The sequence below is a fragment of the Pseudophryne corroboree genome, assembly GCF_028390025.1.
Source record: "Pseudophryne corroboree isolate aPseCor3 chromosome 3 unlocalized genomic scaffold, aPseCor3.hap2 SUPER_3_unloc_5, whole genome shotgun sequence".
In the NCBI taxonomy this organism is placed as follows: Eukaryota; Metazoa; Chordata; class Amphibia; order Anura; family Myobatrachidae; genus Pseudophryne; species Pseudophryne corroboree.
The window spans coordinates 903,133-923,059 of NW_026967541.1; the positions used below are offsets into that span (position 1 = coordinate 903,133).

General features: G+C 47.8%; 1 protein-coding gene across 1 annotated transcript in view; it reads left to right on the forward strand.

Annotated features, from left to right (window-relative positions):
* Window positions 1–19,927, forward strand: part of LOC134984359 (gastrula zinc finger protein XlCGF48.2-like) — a 36,710-nt gene that overhangs the window by 7,723 nt on the left and 9,060 nt on the right. Inside the window, exons 5-6 of the mRNA XM_063949956.1 lie at window positions 13,262–13,342; window positions 17,003–17,453. Of these exons, the coding sequence (XP_063806026.1) occupies window positions 13,262–13,342; window positions 17,003–17,453 (532 nt within the window). The remainder of the gene's footprint in view (window positions 1–13,261; window positions 13,343–17,002; window positions 17,454–19,927) is intronic.

Genomic DNA, 19,927 nt, shown 5'->3' on the forward strand with positions numbered 1-19,927 from the left:
ATTATTTGACCACTGCTGGAAGCCGCTTCCCAGTTGTCTAGAGGGGCAGATTGTAGAGGGCAGCGGTTTGGAGCTGCACTGCCAGGAGCCGGGGAGTGGGCAGGTGTGGAGCGACGCAGGCGCCCAGTGGCAGTATGTGTCTGACCGCTGGTGGGAGCCGGGAAGCGGGGGAGTTTAAGCCAGTAAAGCTATACCTTAGTAAGCAGCTCATGCAAAACACTTTCCCCGCACATGGAGGGGCGACAGCAGGAGCTGACTGCCCCACTATCACAGCAACAAACAGGTCCAACGGAGCGGCAGCAGCATAAGCTGTTCTCACAGTTATCACAGACAAGCTGCTGTTTCTGATTTTGTCATGCAGATAGACAGACAACACTGATGAAGGTCTATGGGGGGCTTCCCTGTCTAAGCACCAATAAGCCTTCGCTGCACAACAGCAGCACACACTCACGGACCCACGCTTTCTAATAAGCTGGGAAGGGAGTGTGATTGATACAAGAAAAAATATTTAGAAAATTTAAAGTAAACCCTGGAATGACTCCAAAATGTGACCTTCCCTAGTGAAGGCACAAAGATCACTGAGGCATCTTGGGAGTATGGAGGGGGGAAAAAGGGTTACACATTTAAATATTTAAATGTGCCTATCCCTGCTATCGCACCGTTCATATCCCAAGAGTACAGTGCCCCCTAGTGGATGAAAAATAAATAAGTGATGTCACTGTGACGCTCCCAGATCCTCTCACCTCCCACTCATGCCCCTGTATTATTACTATAGATATAAGTGATGTTACTGTGATTCTCCCAGATCCCCCTCACCTCCCCAGTCATGTCCCTGTATTATTACTACAAATATAAGTGACGTCACTGTGACGCTCCCAGATCCTCTCACATCCCACTCATGTCCCTGTATTATTACTATTGATATAAGTGATATCACAGTGACACCCCCAGATCCCCCTCACCTCCCCAGTCATGTCCCTGTATTACTATAGATATAAGTGATGTCACTGTGACGCTCCCAGATCACCTCACCTCCCCAGTCATGTCCCTGTATTATTACTACAAATATAAGTGACGTCACTGTGACACCCCCAGATCCCCCTTACCTCCCCAGTCATGTCCCTGTATTATTACTATAGATATAAGTGATGTCACTGTGACGCTCCCAGATCCTCTCACCTCCCACTCATGTCCCTGTATTATTACTATAGATATAAGTGATGTCACTGTGAAACCCCCAGATCCCCCTCACCTCCCAGTCATGTCCCTGTATTATTACTATAGATATAAGTGATGTCACTGTGACATCACCACCACTCCCAAAGTATTATAATAATAATAATAACAATAATAATAATAATAATAAATAATACCAGGACACCACAGGCTGCTCCACCATTATAATAATAACCATACACAAAAACCTGCTCCCCCTGTATTGTACTAATAACAACAGGACACCCCATTCTGCTCTCCCTGTATATTAAAAATAAAATGACACCATAGGCTGCTCCCTATGCAAAAAAATAATAATAATAGGACACAACAGGCTGTTCCCAATCTATAATAATAATAACAACAACAACAACAGGACACCACAGGCCGCTCCCTTTTGTATAATAATAATAATAATAATAATAATAATGCTTCCCCTGTATAATAATAACAGGACACCACAGGTTGCTCATCCTGTATAAAAATAAGAATTTACTTACCGATAATTCTATTTCTCGTAGTCCGTAGTGGATGCTGGGGACTCCGTCAGGACCATGGGGAATAGCGGGCTCCGCAGGAGACAGGGCACATCTAAAAAGCTTTTTAGGTCACATGGTGTGTACTGGCTCCTCCCCCTATGACCCTCCTCCAAGCCTCAGTTAGGTACTGTGCCCGGACGAGCGTACACAATAAGGAAGGATCTTGAATCCCGGGTAAGACTCATACCAGCCACACCAATCACACCGTACAACTTGTGATCTGAACCCAGTTAACAGTATGATAACAAAACGAAGTAGCCTCTGAAAAGATGGCTCACAACAATAGTAATAACCCGATTTTTGTAACAATAACTATGTACAAGCATTGCAGACAATCCGCACTTGGGATGGGCGCCCAGCATCCACTACGGACTACGAGAAATAGAATTATCGGTAAGTAAATTCTTATTTTCTCTAACGTCCTAAGTGGATGCTGGGGACTCCGTCAGGACCATGGGGATTATACCAAAGCTCCCAAACGGGCGGGAGAGTGCGGATGACTCTGCAGCACCGAATGAGAGAACTCCAGGTCCTCTTTAGCCAGAGTATCAAATTTGTAAAATTTTACAAACGTGTTCTCCCCTGACCACGTAGCTGCTCGGCAAAGTTATAATGCCGAGACTCCTCGGGCAGCCGCCCCGGAATGATGCCACCTTCCTTGTGGAATGGGCATCTACATATTTCGGCTGTGGCAGGCCTGCCACAGAATGTGCAAGCTGAATTGTACTACAAATCTAGCGTGCAATAGACTGCTTAGAAGCAGGAGCACCCAGCTTGTTGGGTGCATACAATATAAACAGCAAGTCAGACTTTCTGACTCCAGCCGTCCTAACTATATATATATATATATATATATATATATATATATTTTTAGGGCCCTGACAACGTCTAGTAACTTGGAGTCCTCCAAGTCCCCAGTAGCCGCAGGCACCACAATAGGTTGTTTCAGGTGAAAACGCTGACACCCCTTTAGGAAGAAACTGGAGACGAGTCCCAGTTCTGCCCTGTTCAAATGGAAAATTTTAATATGGGCTTTTGTAAAACAAAGCCGCCCATTCTGACAATCGCCTGGCCGAGGCCAGGGCTAACAACATGGTCACTTTCCATGTGAGATATTGGTCAACAGCATGGTCACTTTCCATGTGAGATATTTCAAATCCACAGATTTGAGCGGTTCAAACCAATATGATTTTAAGGAATCCCAACACTATGTTGAGATCTCACGGTGCCCCTAGAGGCACAAAAGAACTGTATATGCAATACACCCTTTACAATCTGGACTTCAGGAACTGAAGTCAATTTTTTTCTGGAAGAAAATCTACAGGGCCGAAATTTAAATCTTAATGAAACCCAATTTTAGGCTCAAAACACTCCTGTTTTCAGGAAGTGCAGAATCGACCTAGTTGAATTTCCTTCGTGGAGCCTTTCTGGCCTTACCCACGCAACACATTTTCACCACATGTGGTGATGACGTTATGCGGTCACCTCCTTCCTGGCTTTGACCAAGGTAGGTATGACCTCTTATGGAATGCCTTTTTCCCTTCAGGATCCGGTATTCAACCGCCATGCCGTCAAACGCAGCCGCGGTAATTCTTGGAAAAGACATGGTACTTGCTGAAGCAAGTCCCTTCTTAGCTCCCCAGGCCCTTAGTCCTCTGTGAGCATCTCTTGAAGCTCCGGGTACCAAGTCCCTCTTGGCCCATCCGGAGCCACTAGTATAGTTCATACTCCTCTATGTCTTATAATTCTCAATACCTTGGTTATGAGAAACAGAGGAGGGAACACATACACTGACTGGTACACCCACGGTGTTACCAGAACATCCACAGCTATCGCCTGAAGGTCTCATGACCTGGCGGAATACCTGTCCCGTTTTTCGGGCGGGATGCCATCATGTCCACCTTTGGTCTTTGCCAACGGTCCACAATCATGCTGAAAAACTTCCCTATGAAGTTTCCACTCTCCCGGGTGGAGGTTATGCCTGCTGAGGAAGTCTGCTTCCCAGTCGTCCACTCCCGGAAAGAACACTGCTGACAGTGCTATCACATGATTTTCCGCCTAGCGAAAAATCCTTGCAGTTTTGTCACTGCCCTCTTGCTTCTTGTGCCGCCCTTTCTGTTTACGTGGGCGACTGCCGTGATGTTATCCCACTGGATCAATACCGGCTGACCTTGAAGCAGAGGTCTTGCTAAGTTTAGAGCCTTATAAATTTGCTCTAAGCTTATTTATGCAGAGAGAATTCTCCAGACTTAATCACACTTCCCTGGAAATTTTTTTCCCTGTGTGACTGTTCTCCAGCCTCTCAGGCTGGCCTCCGTGGTCACCGGCATCCAATCCTGAATGCCAAATCTGCGGCCCTCTAGAAGATGAGCACTCTGTAATCACCACAGGAGAGACACCCTTGTCCTTGGATATAGGGTTATCCGCTGATGCATCTGAGGATGCGATCCGGACCATTTGTCCAGCAGATCCCACCGAAGAGTTCTTGCGGGAAATCTGCCGAATGGAATTGCTTCGTAATAAGCCACCATTTTTACCAGGACTCTTGTGCAATGATGCACTGACACTTTTCCTGGTTTTAGGAGGATCCCGATTAGCTCGGATAACTCCCTGGCTTTCTCCACTGGGAGAAACACGTTTTTCTGGACTGTGTCCAGAATCATCCCTATGAACAGTAGACGTGTCATCGGAAAAAGCTGCGATTTTGGAATATTTAGAATCCACTCGTGCTGTCGTAGAACTACTTAAGATAGTGCTACTCCGACCTCCAACTGTTCTCTGGACCTTGCCCTTATCAGGAAAGCGTCCATGTTTCCTTTTAAGAAAAATCATCATTCCGGCCATTACCTTGGTAAAGACCCGGGGCGCCGTGGACAACCCAAACGGCAGCGTCTGAACTGATAGTGACAGTTCTGTACCAGGAACCTGAAGTACCCTTGGTGAGAAGGGCAAATTTGGACCTGTAGGTAAGCGTCCCTGATATCCAGTGACACCATATCGTCCCCTTCTTCCTGGTTTGCTATCACTGCTCTGAGTGACTCCATCTTGATTTGAACGCTTGTATGTAAGTGTTCAAATATTTCAGATCTCACCGAGCCGGTTGGCTTCAGTACCACAATATAGTGTGGAATACTACCCCCTTCCATGTTGTAAGAGGGGTACTTTGATTATCACCTGCTGGGAATACAGCCTGTGAATTGTGTGAGGGGAAGATGTCTCGAATTTCCAATGTACACCTGGGATACTACATGTAGGATCCCGGAGTTCCCTTGCGAGTGAGCCCCCTGCGTACTGAAACTCTTGAGATGACCCCCTACCGCACCTGAGTCCGCTTGTACGGCCCCAGCGTTATGCTGCGGACTTGGCAGAAGCTGTGAGGGGCTTCTGTTCCTGGGAATGGGCTGCTTGCTGCAGTCTTCTTCCCTTTCCTCTACCCCTGGGCAGATATGACTGGCCTTTGCCCGCCTGCCCGTATGGGGACGAAAGGACTGAGACTGAAAAGACTGTGTCCTTTTTTGCCGATATGTGATTCGGGGTAACAAAAGGTGGATTTTTCAGCTGTTGCCATGGCCACCAGGTCCGATGGACCGCCCCTTTATACGGCAATGCTTCCACATGCCGTCTGGAATCTGCCTCACCTGACCACTGTCGTGTCTTTGTCTGGCAGATATGTACATCACATTTACTCTTGATGCCAGAATGCAAATATCCCTCTGCGCATCACGCATATATAGAAATGCATCCTTAAAATGCTCTATAGTCAATAAAATCTTGTCCCTGTCAAGGGTATCAAAATTTTCAGTCAGGAAATCCGACCAAGCCCCCTCAGCGCTGCAGATCCAGGCTGAGGCGATTGCTGGTCGTAGTATAACACCAGTATGTGTGTATATACTGTCATGATATTTTTCAGCTTCCTATCAGCTGGCTTCTTGAGGGCGGCCGTATCTAGAGACGGTAACGCCCTGTTTTTATAAGCGTGTGAGCGCCTTATCCACCCTAAGGTGTGTTTCCCAACTCGCCCTTACTTCTGGCGGGAAAGGGTATACCGCCCATAACTTTCTATCGGAGGAACCCCACGTATCATCACACACTTCATTTAATTTATCTGATTCAGGCAAAACTACAAGTAGTTTATTCACACCCTACAAAATACCCTTATTTGTGGTACTTGTAGTATCAGAAATATGTAACAGCTCCTTCATTGCCCTTAACATGTAACTCGTGGCCCTAAAGGAAAATTACGTATGTTTCTTCACCGTCGACACTGGGGTCAGTGTCCATGTCTGTGTCTGTCGACCGACTGAGGTAAATGGGCGTTTTTACAAGCCCCTGACGGTGTCTGAGACGCCTGGACCGGTACTAATTTGTCCGCCGGCCATCTCATGTCGTCAACCGTCTTGCAGCGTGTTGACATTATCACGTAATTCCATAAGTAGACCATCCATTCCGGTGTCGACTCCCTAGAGAGTGACATCAACATTACAGGCAATTTGCTCCGCCTCCTCACCAACATTTTCCTCATACATGTCGACACACACGTACCGACATACAGCACACACACAGGGAATGCTCTGATAGAGGACAGGACCCACTAGCCCTTTGGGGAGACAGAGGGAGAGTTTGCCAGCACACACCAAAAGCGCTATAATGTATATAACAACCCTAGAAGGTGTTGTTTCTATATATGCGCTCTTAATATATAATTATATCGCCAATTTATGCCCCCCTTCTCTTTTAACCCTGTTTCTGTAGTGCAGTGCAGGGGAGAGTGGGAGCCTTCCTCACCAGCGGAGCTGATCAGGAAAATGGCGCCGTGTGCTGAGGAGAATAAGCTCCGCCCCCTTTTCGGCGGGCTTTTCCTCCCGGTTTTTTAATAACTGGCCTGGGTTAAAATACATACATATAGCCTTAATGGCTATATGTGATGTATTTATTTGCCAAATAGGTATTTATATTGCTGCCCAGGGCGCCCCCAGCAGCGCCCTGCACCCTCCGTGACCGTGTCAGTGAGCCGTGTGACAACAATGGCGCACAGCTGCAGTGCTGTGCGCTACCTCTCTGAAGACTGTGAAGTCTTCTGCCGCCTGTTTCCGGACCTCCGTTCCGCCGTCTTTCTTCAGCGTCTGTAAGGGGGATCGGCGGCGCTGCTCCGGGACGAACCCCAGGCTGACCTGTGTTCCGACTCCCTCTGGAGCTCAGTGTCCAGTAGCCTAAGACTTCAATCCTCCTGCACGCAGGTGAGTTGCAAGTCTCTCCCCTAAGTCCCTCGTTGCAGTGATCCTGTCGCCAGCAGGAATCACTGATTAGAAACCTAAAAAAAACTTTACTAAACAGCTCCTTAAGAGAGCCATCCAGTTTGCACCCTTCTCGGACGGGCACAAAAACCTAACTGAGGCTTGGAGGAGGGTCATAGGGGGAGGAGCCAGTACACACCATGTGACCTAAAAAGCTTTTTAGATGTGCCCTGTCTCCTGCGGAGCCCGCTATTCCCCATGGTCCTGACGGAGTCCCCAGCATCCACTTAGGACGTTAGAGAAAACAGGATACCACAGGCTGCTCCTACTGTACAATAATAATAACAGGACACCACAGGCTGCTCCCCCTGTATAATAATAATAATAATAATAATAATAATAATAATCAGACACCACTGGCTGCTGCCCCTGTATTATAATAATAATAATAATAATAATAATAATAATAATAATAACTGTACACCACAGGCTGCTTCTCCTGTATAATAATAATAATAACAAGACGCCACAGGCTGATACTTCTGTATTATAATAATAATAACAACAAAAACAACAACAGGACACCACAGGCTGCTCCCCCTGTAGAGTAGGATGCCACAGGCTGCTCCTCCTGTCTATTATGACAACACAGGATGCTACCCCTGTATATTATTGCAACACAGGCTGCTCCTACTGTATACTATGACAACACAAGATGTTACCCCTGTATATTATCACAACACAGGCCACTCCCCCTGTATACTATTGACAGCACGGGATGCTACCCCTGTATATTATGACAACACAGGCTGCTCCTCCTGTGTACATTGACAACACAGGCCGCTCCCCGTGTACAGCACAATGCCACAGGTCACAACACCTGCAATGTCCCGTGTATAGAATTACGGTAACAGTGTGGTCTTGTGCCACATGTATTACGGTAACGGCACGGTCCGCGCCACATGTATTACGGTAACGGCACGGTCCGCGCCACCTGTATTACGGTAACGGCGGGGTCTGCGCCACTTGTATTTTGGTAACCACGGGGTCTGCCCCAAATGTATTACCACAACGGCGGGGTCTGTGCCACCTGTATTATGGTAACGGTGGGGTCTGCGCCTCCTGTATTACGGTAATGGCGGGGTCTGCGCCACTTGTATTTTGGTAACCGCAGTGTCTTGTGCCTGCTGTATTACGGTAATGGCGGGGTCTGCACCACCTGTATAACGGTAACGGCGGAGTCTGCGCCACCTGTATAACGGTAACGGCGGGGTCTGCGCCACCTGTATTACGGTAACGGCGGGGTCTGCGCCACCTGTATTACGGTAACGGCGGATTCTGTGCCACCTGTATTATGGCAACGGCGGGGTCTGCGCCACCTGTATTACGGTAACGGCGGGGTCTGCGTCACCTGTATTACGGTAACGGCGGATTCTGTGCCACCTGTATTATGGAAACGGCGGGGTCTGCGCCACCTGTATTACGGTAACGGCGGGGTCTGTGCCACCTGTATTATGGTAACGGTGGGGTCTGCGCCTCCTGTATTACGGTAATGGCGGGGTCTGCGCCACCTGTATAACGGTAACGGCGGGGTCTGCGTCACCTGTATTACGGTAACGGCGGAGTCTGCGCCACCTGTATAACGGTAACGGCGGGGTCTGCGCCACCTGTATTACGGTAACGGCGGGGTCTGCGCCACCAGTATTACGGTAACGGCGGATTCTGCGCCACCTGTATTATGGTAACAGCGGGGTCTGCGCCACCTGTATTACGGTAACGGCGGGGTCTGCGTCACCTGTATTACGGTAACGGCGGATTCTGAGCCACCTGTATTATGGTAATGGCGGGGTCTGCGCCACCTGTATTACGGTAACGGCGGGGTCTGCGCCACCTGTATTACGGTAACGGCGGAGTCTGCGCCACCTGTATTACGGTAACGGCGGGGTCTGCGTCACTTGTATTACGGTAACGGCGGGGTCTGCGCCACCTGTATTATGGTAACGGCGGGGTCTGCGCCACCTGTATTACGGTAACGGCGGGGTCTGCGTCACCTGTATTACAGTAACGGCGGATTCTGTGCCACCTGTATTACGGTAACGGAGGGGTCTGCGCCACCTGTATTACGGTAACGGCGGGGTCTGTGCCACCTGTATTATGGTAACGGTGGGGTCTGCGCCTCCTGTATTACGGTAACGGCGGGGTCTGCGCCACCTGTATAACGGTAACGGCGGGGTCTGCGTCACCTGTATTACGGTAACGGCGGAGTCTGCGCCACCTGTATAACGGTAACGGCGGGGTCTGCGCCACCTGTATTACGGTAACGGCGGGGTCTGCGCCACCTGTATTACGGTAACGGCGGGGTCTGCGTCACCTGTATTACGGTAACGGCGGGGTCTGCGCCACCTGTATTACAGTAATAGGACACTAGAGTGTCAGACACCTGTACAGGGATAATGCAGCACCAGAGGCTGCTCCAGCTGCACTATAACAAGGCACCAGAGGCTGCTCCCCCTGTAGTACAGAACCTGACACCAGAGCTGCTCAGCCTATAGAATAATAATAATAATAATAATAATAATATCATTACCTGCTGCCAGACACAGCAATGGCTGCTCTCTGCTCCTGCTGCCTTGTGGGAATGATAGAAGGAAGGCGGAGCTCAGACCAGGGGAAAATGGCCGCCGCTCCCGACGTCACTACAAACTATTGCTGCTGCCAGACTGGTCTACAAGAAAATGGCCGCCGGCATACTGCACTGAGGACAGAGGACGGGCCTGTGGGCGGGGTGTAGGAGGGAAGGGTCCAATCACCAGGAAGCATCCTGCGCCAATCATGCCCTACTTCCTGCCTTTGCGTTCCACCTTACTTCCGGGTTGTGCGGTCCACATGCAGGAAGTGACTTTTCATCGACTGCTGCAGCCTCCCAGTGTCCGTGGAGATCAGGTAATGGCGTCTTACTGTACAGGGGGAGCAGCCTGTGGTGTCCTGTTATTATTATTATACAGGGGGAGCAGCCTGTGGTGCCCTGATATTATTATTATTATTATACTGGGGGAGCAGCCTGTAGTGTCCTGTTATTATTATACAGGGGGAGCAGCCTGTAGTGTCGCTATTTTTATTATTATACAGGGGGAGCAGCCTGTGGTGTCCTGTAGTAGTTGTTGTTATTATTATTATTTTACAGAACAAGCAGCCTGTGATGTCCTGTTATTATTATTATTATTATTATTATTATTATACACATACCTCCCAACTGTCCCGATTTTCGCGGGACAGTCCCGTTTTTTGGGGACTGTCCCACTCGTGGGCCGCAGTGTCCCGCAGTGGGGAAGGGGGGCAGTTGGGAGGCTCTGTCTCTCGCTGCCCTGCTTAGCATACGCACAGCGTCTATTCATTGGAGACAGAGGGAGACGGGGCATGCCAGCAGCTCACAGAGCGCTGGGCATGCCCCTTCAGTGACGAAAACGGGAAGTGGCTCGCGATCGCGGGTCCCCCCGAGAAGCCACACCCCCTTTCCATAGGCCACGTCCCCTTTTACGCTTTGCCGCGCGTGTGTCCCTCTTTAAAGAAGAGACAAGTTGGGAGGTATGTTATACAGGTTGAGCAGCCTGTGGTGTCCTGTTATTATTATACAGGGGGAGCAGCCTGTAGTGTCCTGTTATTATTTAGAGGAAGTAGCCTGTGGTGTCTTTTTATTATTATTATTATTATACAGGGGGAGCAGCCTGTGGTGTCCTGTTGTTGTTGTTATTATTATTATTATACAGGCGGAGCAGCCTGTCGTGTCCTTTTATTATTATTATTATTATTATTATTATACAGAGGGAGCAGCCTGTGGTGTGTTTTTATTGTTGTTGTTATTAATATAATAATAATAATAATAATACAGGGGGAGCGGACTGTGGTGTCCTATTATTATTATTTAGAGGGAGCAGCCTGTGTTGTCCTGTTGTTGTTGTTGTTTTTGTTGTTGTTATCACCATCATCATCATTATTATTATTATTATTATTATAATACAGGGGGAGCAGCCTTTGGTGTCCTGTTATTGTAATACAGTAGTAGCAGCCTGTGGGGTCCTGTTATTATTATAATAAAGGAGGAGCAACCTGTGGAATCCAGTCATTATTATACAGGAGGAGCAGCCTGTGGAATACAGTTATTATTATTATTATTCAGAGGGAGCAGCAGCCTGTGGTGTCCTGTAATTATAATAAAGGGGGAGTAGCCTGTGGTGTCCTGTTAATAAAGACATATGTTATTATTTTTATACTGGGCTGCAGCCTTTTGTGTCGTTGTTGTTGTTGTTGTTATTATTATTATTATTATTATTAATAATTTTATTATATGAAATTGTGGGGTTTGAAAATATTGCTCAAATTCTAGGATATATTAAGGCAGAGACCATAATATCCCTGGCATGTGTAACAGATGCTAATTGGAGCAGTATGAAGCAAATGTATATCATACTCCTGGCAGTGTCACAGTGACATCACATATCTATAGTAATAATACATGGACATGACTGGGGAGGTAAGGGGATCTGGGAGTATCACTTATATCTATAGTAATAATACAGGGACATGACTGGTGAGGTGATGGGGTCTGGGATAGTCACTCTGACGTCACTTATATATATAGAAATAATACAGGGACATGACTGGGGAGGTGAGGGAGTCTGGGATAGTCACTCTGATGTCACTTATATATATAGAAATAATACAGGGACATGACTGGGGAGGTGAGGGGGTCTGGGAGAGTCACTTTGACATCACTTATATCTATAGTAATAATGCAGAGACATGTCTGCGGAGGTGAGGGGATCTGGGAATGTATCAGTGACATCACTTATATCTATAGTAATAATACAGGGACATGACTGGGGAGGTGAGGGGGACCTGGGAGTGTCACAGTGACAAGAGAAAGAATGTAGACTTCTTTGTGGGCGCACTCTTGTAAAGAAATATTGAGATATTCTCAAATAATAAAATGTAACTTTTATTACAAATGATTAACAATTTATTCAATCTCCTATGAACAAATAATGTCTCCTGCCACCTTTCCCTTGCCTGTCTCCTGCCGCCTTTCCCCTGCCTGTCTCCTGTCGCCTTTCCCCTGCCTGTCTCCTGCCGCCTTTCCCCTGCCTGTCTCCTGCCACCTTTCCCCTGCCTGTCTCCTGCCGCCTTTACCCTGCCTGTCTCCTGTCGCCTTTCCCCTGCCTGTCTCCTGCCACCCCCACCCTGCTGCCCACCTGCCTGTCTCTTGCCGCCTTTACCCTGCCTGTCTCCTGCCACCTTTCCCCTGCCTGTCTCCTGCCACCTTTCCCTTGCCTGTCTCCTGCCTGTCTCCTGCTGCCTTTCCACTGCCTGTCTCCTGCCGCCTTTCCCTTGCCTGTCTCCTGCCGCCTTTCCCCTGCCTGTCTCCTGCCGCCTTTCCCCTACCTGTCTCCTGCCGCCTTTCCCCTGCTTGTCTCCTGCCACCTTTCCCCTGCCTGTCTCCTGCCACCTTTCCCCTGCCTGTCTCCTGCAACCTTTTCCCTGCCTGTCGCCTGCAACCTTTTCCCTGCCTGTCGCCTGCAACCTTTTCCCTGCCTGTCGCCTGCAACCTTCTGCCTGTCTCCAGCAACCTTTCCCTTGCCTGTCTCCTGCCACCTTTCCCTTGCCTGTCTCCTGCCACCTTTCCCTTGCCTGTCTCCTGCCACCTTTCCCTTGCCTGTCTCCTGCCACCTTTCCCTTGCCTGTCTCCTGCAACCTTTCCCTGCCTGTCTCCTGCCGCCTTTGCTACACCATCGGCTGGATGTGTGGAACCTGACGTCACGGTGACTGTACGCTGCAGCTTCATGAATGAGGCCATGAAATTTCCCTCAGGAGACCCTGCTCTTCACAACCAATTCTCACCCTTACACCACTTCATGGCTGCAGCCATACTCGTCTGACAACTCAGGACACATAGAGCACATGCTCCATACGGGTCGTGCCCATGAGCGTTGTACCGAACATCAGCTCATTGTGACTCCACCCACAATAGCGCTACACTCTAGATCAGGCCCACTATGCAGTACAGCCTTATGGGGCTGGGTCACCGGAACCTCAGAGACACTGACCAGGACTCTATGGCTGTGGGGAAATAGGAGACTTAATGACCACTCTATTCCACATTTACTATGTTACATGTGCAATATGTTTTATGTATTATATTTATTCTAAGGAACTCCAGCTGTGAGGAACGGAGTCTTTATTACACATCACATGTTCTGTATTCTCTCTGATTCACAGAGGATGGACAAGCACAGGAGTCACAGGACAGAGAGGATAATAAATATCACCCTGGAGATCATCTACCTGCTGACTGGGGAGGTGAGTGGATCTGGGAGCATCACAGTGACCTCATATCTATGGTAATAATACAGGGACATGACTGGGGAGGTGAGAAGATCTGGGAGTGTCACAGTGACATCACTTATATCTATAGTAATAATACAGGGACACGACTGGGATGGTGAGTGGATCTGGGAGCGTAACAGTGACCTTATATCTATAGTAATAATACAGGGATATGACTGGGGTGGTGAGTGGATCTGGGAGCATAACAGTGACCTTATATCTATAGTAATAATACAGAGACATGACTGGGGAGGTGATAGGATCTGTGAGCATCACTGTGACCTTATATCTATAGTAATAATTCAGGGACATGACTGGGGAGGTGAGGGAATCTGGGAGCATCACTGTGGCATCACTTTTATCTAAATTAATAATACAAGGACATGACTGGGGAGGTGTGGCGGATCTGGGAGTGTCACAGTGATGTCACTTATATCTATAGTAATAAAACAGGGACATGACTGGGGAGGTGAGGGTATCTGGGTGCGTCACTGTGACATCACTAATATCTATAGTCATAATACAGGAATATGACTGGGGAGGTGAGGGAATCGAAGCATCACTGTGAGGTAACATATCTATAGTAATAATACAGGGATGTCACTGGGGAGGTGAGGGGGTCTTAGAGCATCACAGGGACATCACTTATATCTATAGTAATAATACAGGGACATGACTGGGGAGGTGAGGGGATTTTGAAGCGTTACTGATAAGTAACTTATATCTATATTAATAATACAGGGACTTGACTGTGGAAGTGGGGGGATTTGGGATCGTCACAGTGACATCACTTATATCAACAGTAATAATACAGAGTCATGACTGGGGAGGTGAGGGGATCTGGGAACGTCACAGTGACATCACATATCTATAGTAATAATACAGAGACATGACTGGGGAGGTGATAGGATCTGTGAGCATCACTGTGACCTTATATCTATAGTAATAATTCAGGGACATGACTGGGGAGGTGAGGGAATCTGGGAGCATCACTGTGGCATCACTTATATCTAAATTAATAATACAAGGACATGACTGGGGAGGTGTGGCGGATCTGGGAGTGTCACAGTGATGTCACTTATATCTATAGTAATAAAACAGGGACATGACTGGGGAGGTGAGGGTATCTGGGTGCGTCACTGTGACATCACTAATATCTATAGTCATAATACAGGAATATGACTGGGGAGGTGAGGGAATCGAAGCATCACCGTGAGGTAACATATCTATAGTAATAATACAGGGATGTCACTGGGGAGGTGAGGGGTCTTAGAGCATCACAGGGACATCACTTATATCTATAGTAATAATACAGGGACATGACTGGGGAGGTGAGGGGATTTTGAAGCGTTACTGATAAGTAACTTATATCTATATTAATAATACAGGGACTTGACTGTGGAAGTGGGGGGATTTGGGATCGTCACAGTGACATCACTTATATCAACAGTAATAATACAGAGTCATGACTGGGGAGGAAAGGGGATCTGGGAACGTCATAGTGACATCACATATCTATAGTAATAATACAGAGACATGACTGGGGAAGTGAGGGGATCTGGGAGTGTCACAGTGGCATCACTTATATTTATAGTAATAATACAGGGACGTGACTGGGGAGGTATGGGGATCTGCGAGCAGTACAGTGATGTCACTTATATCTGTAGTAATTATACAGGGACATAACTGGGGAGAAAAGGGATCTGGGAGTGTCACAGTGACATCACATATCTATACTAATAATACAGTGACATGACTGGGGAGGTGAAGGGATCTGGGAGCATCACTTTGACGTCACATTTATCTATAGCAATAATACAGTGACATGACTGGGGAGGTGAGGGGATTTTGGAGCGTCACAGTGATATCACTTTTGTCTATAGTAATAATACAAAGACATGATTGGGAATGTGAGGGAATCTGGGAGTGTCACAGTGACATCACATATCTATAGTAATAATTCAGGGACATGACTGGGGAGGTGAGGCGATCTGGGTGCGTCACAGTGACATCACTTATATCTATAGTAATAATTCCGGGACATGACTGGGGAGGTGAGGGGATCTGGGAGTGTCACAGTGACATCACTTAGATCTATAGTAATAATACAGGGATATGAATGGGGAGGTGACGTGATCTGGGAGTGTCACAGTGACATCACTTTTATCTATAGTAATAATACAGGGACATGACTGGGGAGGTGAGAGGATCTGTGAATGTCACAGTGACATCACTTACATCTATCGTAATAATATAGAGACATGACTGGGGAGGTGAGGGGATCTGGGAGTGTCACAGTGACATCACATATCTATAGTAATAATACAGGGAAATAACTGTGGAGGTGTGGGAATCTGGGAGTTTCACAGTGACGTCACTTATTTCTATAGTAATAATACAGGGACATGACTGGGCAGGTGAGGGGATCTGTGAGCGTCACAGTGACATCACATATCTATAGTAATAATACAGTGACATGACTGGGGAGGTGAGGGGATCTTGGAGTTTATATATTGATATATGATGTCTCCACCATTACACAGGATTACACAATAGTGAAGAAGACATCCAATGAGTATGAGACACCCAGCAGCCATCCCCGTGTATCAGGAGGACTGAGTAGAACCCAGAGCCCAATCACGGTGCCTCCACCTCACTCACTGACACATGAGAGACACAATGACCAGAAGATCCTGGAACTCACCAACAAGATCATTCAGTTGCTGACTGGAAAGGTGACTGCTGGGAATGGGGCATTATACAGTAACAACAGGGGACGTGTCTGGACGATGACTGGAGAGGTGACTGCTGGGAATGGGGCATTATACAGTAACACCAGGGAATGTGTCTGGGTGATGACTGGAGAGGTGACTGTTGGGAATGGGGCATTATACAGTAACACCAGGGGACGTGTCTGGGTGATGAATGGAGAGGTGACTGCTGGGAATGGGTCATTCTACAGTAACACCAGGGGACATGTCTGGGTGATGACTGGAGAGGTGACTGCTGGGAATGGGGCATTATACAGTAACACCAGGGGATGTGTCTGGGTGATGACTGGAGAGGTGACTGCTGGGAATGGGACATTATACAGTAACACCAGGGGATGTGTCTGGGTGATGACTGTATCACTGTGTGTGTCAGGTTCCTATAAGGTTTCAGGATGTCACTGTCTATGTCTCCATGCAGGAGGGGGAGTATATAGAGGAACACAGGGGTCTGTACAAGGACATGATGATGGAGAATCACCGGCCCCTCACATCACTGGGTAAGAGGAGACTGTCATGTATTGTACAGGGGAGAGCAGGTATGGGGGCCCCCTATATACACACATCATCTGATAATCACATTTATACACTGTTCTCAGTCACTGTGTGTCTCCTACAGATGGACCCAGTAACAGAGATACCCCAGAGAGATGTCCCCGTCCTCTGTATTCCCAGGATTGTACAGAGGAGAATCACAGGATCCCACAGGAGGATCAGGTAGGTGGGATTTAGGGTCTCATCCAATATACCAAAGTGACTGTCACTATATGATCTGTAGAGCAGCTGTGTGTGTTATTATATTTGTATTGTTTAATCTATTACTGAAATCAACAATTTTACAATCTTTTATTAATGGTTTACATAGGGTGAAGCCCAATTAAATAATATTAAAGTCAAAGATACAGAGGGAGAAGAAGAGACGTGTGTGACTGATATAAAGGCAGAAGATATAGAGGGAGAAGAAGAGACGTGTGTGACTGATATAAAGGCAGAAGATATAGAGGGAGAAGAAGAGACGTATGTGACTGATATAAAGGCAGAAGATATAGAGGGAGAAGAAGAGACGTATGTGACTGATATAAAGGCAGAAGATACAGAGGGAGAAGAAGAGACGTATGTGACTGATATAAAGGCAGAAGATACAGAGGGAGAAGAAGAGACGTATGTGACTGATATAAAGGCAGAAGATATAGAGGGAGAAGAAGAGACGTATGTGACTGATATGAAGGCAGAAGATATAGAGGGAGAAGAAGAGACGTATGTGAGGGGTGATCAGCAGTGTAAGGAGAAGGAGATCCCTACAGATATCAGCACAGGTGAGTAATAAACAATTATTACAGAAAAGAGTCACATATTCTCCTTGCTCAGTCACTACAACAATCTCTTATCCTACACCCTCCTCTGTCAGTACAGACTAATGCGGAATATGCATTTTCCAAGTGTGGAGTCAGGAGCCATCAGCCCCTATTTTACTCCTGCTCTCCCCCTCACATCATGTCACTGTGTTACCAGCCCAGAGATCTGACCAGTCTCCTCTCCAAACTCTCTGGTGTATCTCATACATCAGGAGCCATCAGCCCCTATTATAGTCCTGCTCTCCCCCTCACATCATGTCACTGTGTGTTACCAGCCCAGAGATCTGACCAGTCTCCTCCCCATACTCTCTGGTGTATCTCATACATCAGGAGACATCAGCCCCTATTATACTCCTGCTCTCCCCCTCACATCATGTCACTGTGTGTTACCAGCCCAGAGATCTGACCAGTCTCCTCCCCACACTCTCTGGTGTATCTCATACATCAGGAGACATCAGCCCCTATTATACTCCTGCTCTCCCCCTCACATCATGTCACTGTGTGTTACCAGCCCAGAGATCTGACCAGTCTCCTCTCCACACTCTCTGGTGTATCTCATACATCAGGAGCCATCAGCTCCTATTATACTCCTGCTCTCCTCCTCATATCATGTTACTGTGTGTTACCAGCCCAGAGATCTGACCAGTCTCCTCCCCACACTCTCTGGTGTATATCATACATCAGGAGCCATCAGCCCCTATTATACTCCTGCTCTCCTCTTCACATCATGTCACTGTGTGTTATCAGCCCAGAGATCTGACCAGTCTCCTCCCACACTCTCTGGTGTATCTCATACATCAGGAGACATCAGCCCCCATTATACTCCTGCTCTCCTCCTCACATCATTTCACTGTGTGTTACCAGCCCAGAGATCTGACCAGTCTCCTCCCCACACTCTCTGGTGTATCTCATACATCAGGAGCCTTCAGCCCCTATTATACTCCTGCTCTCCCCCTCACATCATGTCACTGTGTGTTACCAGCCCAGAGATCTGACCAGTCTCCTCCCCACACTCTCTGGTGTATATCATACATAAGGAGACATCAGCCCCTATTATACTCCTGCTCTCCCCCTCACATCATGTCACTGTGTGTTACCAGCCCAGAGATCTGACCAGTCTCCTCCCCACAATCCCTGGTGTATCTCATACATCAGGGGCCAGCAGCCCCTATTATACTCCTGCTCTCCTCCTCACATCATGTCACTGTGTGTTACCAGCCCAGAGATCTGACCAGTCTCCTCCCCACTCTCTCTGGTGTATCTCATACATCAGGAGCCTTCAGCCCCTATTATACTCCTGCTCTCCCCCTTACATCATGTCACTGTGTGTTACCAGCCCAGAGATCTGACCAGTCTCCTCCCCACACTCTCTGGTGTATATCATAAATCAGGAGCCATCAGCCCCTATTATACTCCTGTTCTCTCCCTCACATCATGTCACTGTGTGTTACCAGCCCAGAGATCTGACCAGTCTCCTCCCCACACTCTCTGGTGTATCTCATACATCAGGAGACATCAGCCCCTATTATACTCATGCTCTCCCCCTCACATTATGTCACTGTGTGTTACCAGCACAGATATCTGACCAGTCTTCTCCCCACACTCTCTGGTGTATCTCATACATCAGGAGCCATCAGCCCCTATTATACTCCTGCTCTCCCCCTCACATCATGTCACTGTGTGTTACCAGCCCAGAGATCTGAGCAGTCTCTTCCCCACACTCTCTGGTGTATCTCATACATCAGGAGCCATCAGCCCCTATTATACTCCTGCTCTCCTCCTCACATCATGTCACTGTGTGTTACCAGCCCAGAGATCTGAGCAGTCTCTTCCCCACACTCTCTGGTGTATCTCATACATCAGGAGCCATCAGCCCCTATTATACTCCTGCTCTCCCCCTCACATCGTGTCACTGTGTGTTACCAGCAGCCATACTGTGTGCTAGCAGTACCCCTGCCTATGGTATTACATGCCCTGAGAGTGTCACTATTAGCACACGCCGGTCTATATATAAATCACTTATTTCTGGCATGGTGCGGCTGCTTGCTGGGGCACAGGCTCGGGGTTCCTCATGCCACGTGACACAATGCTTAGGAAAAATCTGGCGCAGCCCCTGTCATGTATCCACATGCTCCTGTAGCAGCCGGCCTCAGGGAATTGGCTAATGAACGGCTCCTGTTACTGAGTTGGCAGCACCAGAGTCTTGCTACCGTCGTCTTAGGTATATAATACATTTATTGAGCTTGTGTATGGGAACCAATCCTGCACATTCCCTGCTGATTACCTGTCCCCTGGCACTAGGATGACGGCCTTCTCTGGCTTCTGATCCATGGCCTTAAGAGCACACCTATGGTTCCTAATGGAAGTATATTCAGGAGCGTTCATGTCTAAGTAGGAGGACAGTGCCTCTTGCAAACTTCTGGTGCCTTCAGCAT